Below are 7,921 nucleotides of genomic sequence, written 5' to 3' on the forward strand. Positions count from 1 at the left end.
TAATATGTAGTTAGATACAAATTGTAATTTTTGAAAGGAAAATTAAAAACAAAGTAACATGTAATTTTTTTGTTCGATTCACATGAATACGTTAATATACGAATTTAATGTTAATATTCTTAAATCTTATGGCTTAAAAACTGTGCCTTAAATCTTGAACATTACTCGTACGTACGTTATGAATTTATGATCTGAGTATTTTGTAAGCATAAACAGTTCACCAAACTTTGTGGTAAAATTCAATTCAGATTTCAGACGGATATCAGTCCAATTCAATTCCTTTCAACCACACTCCATTATTTACTTGACTATAACCTTATCAGTCCAGTGCATGCCACCACCATTTGATAATGACTTCTCATTTCTATACATCGGTCCTATACATCTACTATTTCTTGAATTATTTTATTATCAAAATATCTCATTTTTGTCATATTATTATTTTATTCAACACTCACAATTTTAACTCAGCAAATACGTAGTAATAGAAATAATAATACAAAATTAGAATAATAAATACAGTACAATATGGCAAAATAATAATAATAATAATAATAATAATAATAATAATAATAACAATAATAATACTTCACTAAAAATGATCATCAAATTACAATCCTAAAATTTTCTACTATAAACATAAAAAAAAACAATAAGAAAAAAACTACCCTTCATTTGATCAAAGGCAAGATAAAAAAAACACTTGCCTCACCAAAGAAGATTGTTGGAGTCCCTACAATTTCCAAAAACTTCATTGTAGAGATAACTCCTGCCCTGAAACTACCCACTAACAACCTACTAATTTAATTAAAAATAAAAGAAAAAAAATTTACACAAAACATTACATGAGTTTTATGATGACACATTTTAACTCCTAACTTAATAATAACCCATACTTAGACAAATTTAAAGCATCCCAATCGATCTCACGAGATGGATGCGACGCCAACAAGAAGTTTTCCGATCCCATGTCTTCGTTATCTTCAAATGTCAAATCCGACAACGGCGATGATCCACCGGAACCCACCTCGCTATCGGAGGTGCTCTCGGCTTTAACATCACCATGTTGCATCATCGATTGTTGTGAAATTTGCTGCTGCTGTTGCGACGCTGCTTCGCTAGAAGCAGCAGCCGCGACAGTCGTACAGCAACTCGATGAAGAACATGAAGTAACAACAATATCTTTATCTTTCTTTTTCGACTTTCCAGATTTCCCCTGTTTTTCATTCCCCTGTTTAGCCAAACTCTCACAAATAGCCTCAAGTTTAGCGTTAACAGAGGAGTGAAGGGGTTTGTACTCGCCGAATTCGCCACCGATGTGGGACCCTTCATGGCGGAGATTAGGAAAATTCAGCCTAGCAAAGTCACCTCTTAGCTTATAAGCCGCCTTGTCGTAAGCCAAGGCGGCTTCTTCAGCCGTATCAAAGGTACCTAACCAAAGCCGGGTCCGGTTCTTAGGCAAACGGATCTCAGCGACCCATTTACCCCAGTGACGTTGTCTCACGCCCCGGTAAAGCTTAGTCGGCTTCGGGGCAACACCGTTAGATTTCATGGTAACAGGTTTGGGAGACAGAAAGTTATTGATATTACTGGATTGGTAGGAAGGAAGTGGTGGTGGAAAAGAATAGCTCATTTGTTGGGCTTGGGGTTGGGCTTGGGCTTGGGGTTGGGCCTGTGGGTAACTAAATTGGGCTTGGAAGAAATGGGTAAGCCCATAAGTAGTTGATGGATCTTGATGGGTTAGCCCATAAAACGGGGCCTGCTCTGAATAGCAACCATCCTGAAACAAAGAGGTGGTGGTGGTGGTGGTGGAGGGATCTAGACTGTAAGAGGAAGATGAGGACAGACAAAACGACGCCGAAGCCGGCGGCGGAAAAGAATAACATGAGGTGGTTGAAGGGGAAGAAGGCGGAAGAGTGGATGATAATTGATTTGATTTCATAAAAGGTGAGAGTGCTTCCATTAGTTCATTCCCAAATGGGTCTGAACTAATTTGTGCACTACTATTACTAAACATCATATCCATTGCTGTTGCTGCCATTTTTAACCTGCAAAATGAGTAAATTATTTTTGTTTTTTTTTTTTTTTTTTTTTTTGGTGAGATTCAAACAAGATAAAATAAAATAAAAATAATCAACCTGCTACTTAGTAAAATTCAAGAACAGGTTAGTCCAAAAATATTAACACTAAATCAAAATAAAATAAAAATTGAGAGAAGTAGAAACAAATAGAATTCTCTTCTCTTCTCTTCTCTTTTCTTCTAACTTAATAAAAACCAACTTTCGAGGGAGTAAAAATTTACCCTCGTAGCTGAAAACCCAAAAGATTTCGATTCGATTTTAAACAAAAATTAAAAAATCGGAATCACGATTCTGTAAAAATAAACACCTATCCTTTCTTTAAAATCAAAAGCTTGATATCTTGGTTTCGAAATAAATTCTATAAAAACTCACTTTTATAAGATATAATTAACCTTCCAAAACATCAAACCATTAAATTTTTTCAAAAAAGACAGATGAATTATCAACAGAAAGGGAATCCAAGAAGCGGGGAATTACAGAAATTAGGGGGAAAAATTAAGAGAAAAATCAGATCTGAAGAACTCTGAAGGCTCACTCAATTTTTGTGAAAAATGGGTTGAAGAAAAAAAGGGGAAAGAGAAACTCTCAGCCTTACTTTTTTTGAGCAAATTGTTGTGTTTTTGGGTTGCCTCACTGCAATGGTGAGAGGCCAATTATATAAGCAGCCAAATTACCCTCATTTAATTTTTTATTTTAGTATTTTTTTATAAGTGGGTTTATTTTGAGGATACTTTCGTCTTTTCAGTGTAATACTGCTTTTTTTTCTTCATCCTTCCTAACTCCCGGTAAACGGTCTTTTGAATGATGTAAGTGTATCTAATCAGGGTTTGTTGTCCAATTGAGGGTTGACACGTGGGTATGTTATCGCCATGTGTCAGTCATTTTGCCACGTGTCAGTTGCGAAAGTTTGGGTCTAGTTTGTTTTTCGGTGTTGACCGGATTGCAGCGTTCACACGCCCACAGCCCACAGTTGTAATACCACTTTTTTAAAAAAATTATTTATTATTTAATTTATATGTCATTTCGACGTATTTTAATTTTTTTTTATTTATAAAATTAAAATACTTTTTTCTTGAAATGTCAGAAATAAGATTCGAAAAAAGAACAAAAAGATAAAAGACAATTTGAGCTAATAAGACGAGCAAAGGCATTGATTGTTGTCAAAACTTTAGTAATTTGATCCTAATCAATTCACGGAATATGAACCCCATTATACCAAGAAAAGCTGTGGATTGGAAAAAAGGCCAAAAATTATTTCATGATTTTTCCTTTTTATTCACGCAGGTTTTTTACTCCCTTAGTGCTTTGCTTCTTTTGTTCATGGAGGTTACTTCTTTATTAGTGTGAAATGTGAATGAAAAGATTCTTAAAAATTATATGTTAGCTTGCTTACTATCAAATATACTACTCCGTATTTTTCTAATTATTGCATAAAATGAACTACATATACTAGTAGTTAAATATATACATTGACAACCGCATAGTTAAATGGAAAAATACTTCATTAAAAAAAAAAAATCACTCCAAAAATTACTCCTTTGTTTCGCCTTGTTTCATATTACTTTTTACATATTTTTTAATTTGAGTTAAACTATGCAATACAAATATAAAATATAGAAAAAAATTTACATTAAAACTACGATAAGAATCCATTTGAATATGTTTTTTTCACACTTAATTTTATGGAAATTTTTTTTATATAGTCGTATAATCTACTTGATTTCACTAAAAAAAAAATCTATTTAAAGCGAAGATTTTAAATAGGACAAATAAAATAAAACAAGATGAATAACACGGAATTGAGTCATGCATCATGCACTTTACTACTAGTACTATGCTGCGCCGGTAAAAATAATCATGATTCATCTCTTATAGTCAAACCAATTTGGTTTCTCTAAAGTCCAATAATTATTCATTCCACTCAATTATGAAGGAATAGCTTATTAATTAGGGTGGGGGAGGTGAGTAATTTCTCAATACTCCATATGTCATAACTAAAATATTGAGATTTTTGTAATATGATTAACTCTCAATTTGCATCTGCATTAACATTCTTATCCTCTTATCTCAAATTATACATCGTATTGTAGTTTTTTTCAAAAAAAAATTCACAAATTTGCTTGTAATTTGAAGTCAATAAATCTAAAGAGCTTTTCTTTTGTTAGACGGACTTTGATGCGGTTGATTTACTATATTTTGGTCCCTATATTAAACTTATAGTTTGTACTAATTTTGTATAATCAACTTTTTATATGTGTTTGTAGTTTTATTAATTTTGCTTTAACTAATACGAAGTATTGAATAGAATCTGTCAAACCATCTATAACTTGAGTTTGACATTGAAAAAAAAAACATGATATTATTTCATTGGTTGCAAGGTAGTGGTAGTGCATCAACCAAAAGAATGAAGACATACTATAATAACAAGATTAGTAGATTACATATTAATAACACTCTAATTTGAAATTAAAGTGTTTTGGAGTAGATTGATAAGGTTTATTGCATAAACAAACTATGACTGCATTTTAATTAATGACTTAGTTAAGGCCTATGACATGCATTAACATCTTAAATAATTAGGTCATGATAATATAATCTTCTCTTGTGGCACATTATAGACCACTAAAAACAAAAATTAATTTTATACTTTACGATGAGATATGATCAAAATAAACGTCGCATAAATTAAATTAATAAAAATGAACTTAAGCATTTGTAATCATGCGAAAAAGACACCCACGAAAAGAACACTCTAGAAAGTAAAAAAAGATAATGTATAAAAACGTGTTGAAGTTGTTTAAAGTGGAATTATTTGATAAAACTTGAATGAAAATTTAATTAAAAATTTCTCTCTCTTAGACTTTCTGAATTTGCTGCAACAATTAGGAAAAGGAGTGTTTTAATTGGACAGCATGATATTAATTGATGATTAGATTAAGACGTAAGGGTATGACAACGTACAAATCACCGTTGGATTTTGGTAGTATAACAACGTCATTTATGAGTATTAGGTGAATTTCTAACTAATGTTGATGATATTTTTGCAGCTTCCATCATTTTTTTTTACCCAATATAAAGTTTGGATTTTACCTTGTAATTTCGTCAAACCATCTTTAACTTTAATAGCTTTTACTTAATTACCGCAAAAGCTTTATTGATTAGTTTACAACTTTGCACAAGAAAATTCGTTCTCTAAATAGCAACGAGAATAGTGTTGATATATACGGAGTACAACTTATTAAGACACGTATGCAAGTTGGGTGAAATTAGCTAGTAGATGATTGCATGCATGTCTCTTGAGAGCATCATATATATGATTGTTTTTATGTATGTAACGCATACAATATCATACTTGTACATGGCTAAAAATGAATGTAATACGCTAAATCCTTTTTTAAAAAAAAATCCCAACTACTAGAAGTACTTGGGATTTTTTTAAAAAAATATGGTTTCTCGACTTGTCCTTTTAGTTTTAGCGAGTTCTTTCTTAATTATGTGTGGATAAAAAGGTTTAAAATGAATTACGATTTATCTTATTATTGTAGTATATATTAATGATTTTATTGAAATTGTTCTTACTTGATTAAAAAAATTTAGCTTGGCGAGTTCTTACTTAATTGCAATTTGCAAATGATGTCAAATTGATTTCATTGAAATTCTTTTGCTTTCTTGTAGGATTTTCAAATTTGAAAAGGTTACTTGCGCTTGACAAATATTTTATAATTATAGTTAAATAAATAAATATTAAATTTACATAATTTTACATTAAAATACTCCCTCCATTCTAAAAAATTCTGTTGTTTTAAAATCATTTCAAGAGACGCAAAAAATGTCAATCATGAAAAACATTTAAGAACAAAAGTATATAAATTAGCAAAATACCGATCTTGATTCGTAATAATTACTAAATATTCCATATCTTAATTATAATAAAACTATAATGGAGTGTCACATTTTGGTCGTATACCATTGAGTAATTAATGATCAATCAAATAATCCTACCTAATATAATTAGTATAAAACTAAAGTAAGTACTCTAAAAAAATGATTTATGTAGCAAGTTCTAATAGTCAACCTTTTATTCCCTCTCGTTTTTATAGCCCAGGCTATTCTTCTAGTCAACTTTAAGGCTGCTATTTTCTTATTATTTTCTTTTTTCGTAAAACTTGAGCAACTCATTTATTTTTTTAATTGAAAAAAATAAAGATATGAGCAACTCTTGAAGTGATCAAAAGTCACAAATTAAAAACCTTTCGATCTAAAAGAAAATTAAAAAAAATAAAAAAAAATAACAATATCCTCGTCGAAAAAAAAGTCGTTGATCATGGTTATTAGGTTCTTAGGTAGTCCAACGGTAGACTTGTTAAACTTAAAAATAAATAATTAAATTTTAGAAGAAAAAAAAAAAATTACTCCCTCATTGTGTTTTGCTTCTTTAGTATAAGATTACTTAAGAAAAAAATCATCAATTATTTGAACATGAATTTATATGAATACATACTAATATGATTAGCTGATAAATTATTAGATTCGTTCCGACATTTGTGTTAAAAAATGAATACTACGGAGTAACATGTATGAAGTACAAGTATTTTTAAAATACCAATAGTATATCCTTTTGAATATTCTCTCTCTCTCTCTCTTTTTTTTTTTTTTTATTTCATCTCATTATTTGCACAATTCTCAATTTAATCCTAATAATATTTTATATTTGAAAACTATACATTGTATATTGAACTTATCAAATAATATTTCATATGACTATATATTTTCTTATAGAATTTCTAATAATACAAGTAGTATATTCAATGTAACGAAATTTATAAATTAAAAATGATAAAATTAAAAATTAAAATAGACCAATCATGTGTTGTTTCAAATAATGTTTAAGACTTACCTTATATCTCAGAGGTCTACGGTTCCAATTATATCGAAGTAAAGATATTTAGAGGTAGGGATTTCTTTATCTATCCCTACTTCCAAATATCTAGTTCGTAAAAATTGGAACAAAAAATCACGAGGGTTGAAAATTGATTAAGATCATTTAATTTTTTAAAAATAATAATAATAAAAAGACCCATAAATATTATTCTCTCTGTCCCAGACATCTGATACAGTCAATTTTACATACATGCCAGTATACTAGTTTGACTTCATATTAATATAATTAAAAATAAATGAAAATTATTTTTAAAATTAAATATTATGAAAGTAATGAAACTTTATATTAAAACCTATCTAACATAATATTTTATAATAAAATATATTTTTATTATATTAATACAAAATTATGATCAAAGCTAATAAATAAATAGTAAAATAAGTGTAACATCTCATATGATGGAGGGAGTTTGTAGTATCAATGTATCATATCATTCATGTGTGAACGTTTGTTAGAGTAATACCGTGTCGGGCAAAATGTAGTTGTAATTTGTAAAAAACTTGACAAAACGCAGAAGTTACGGCACAAAACGAGAAATATCACACTCAACAGAACAACATATCACGTGGTCAACCACGTGATTCTCCTCCATATTTGCGGCGCCACCTTGCTTACTCTTCCCAACTTCGTGGGCTTAAGACCCGCGCGTGATCTCACACATGACATCATGTATCCACGTGGCATCATATTAGAGCACGTGATCTCCACGCTTCTAATGCTCACGTCATCTAAAATTTCAATTGCTTAAGATCCAAATTAACGGCTATTAATGATGTGAAGTTAAGTCAGGAGAAATATTTTTGAGGTTTCACATTATTAGTGCTTGAATTCTATTAGTTGACTATCATAAATTATTGCTTAGCTAAGATTTTGAATCATTAGTTTTTTTAAAAGCTAA

General features: G+C 30.0%; 1 protein-coding gene across 1 annotated transcript; it reads right to left on the reverse strand.

Annotated features, from left to right (window-relative positions):
* Positions 1-561: 561 nt before the first annotated feature.
* Positions 562-2,726, reverse strand: LOC110709636 (ethylene-responsive transcription factor RAP2-4-like). The gene has a single exon (XM_021887845.1). It carries the CDS (start codon positions 2,039-2,041, stop codon positions 875-877), a length of 1,167 nt encoding a protein of 388 aa, XP_021743537.1. The 5' UTR covers positions 2,042-2,726; the 3' UTR covers positions 562-874.
* Between the last annotated feature and the right edge of the window lie 5,195 nt (positions 2,727-7,921).

This window comes from Chenopodium quinoa, unplaced genomic scaffold, assembly GCF_001683475.1.
Source record: "Chenopodium quinoa cultivar QQ74 unplaced genomic scaffold, ASM168347v1, whole genome shotgun sequence".
Lineage (NCBI taxonomy): Eukaryota > Viridiplantae > Streptophyta > Magnoliopsida > Caryophyllales > Amaranthaceae > Chenopodium > Chenopodium quinoa.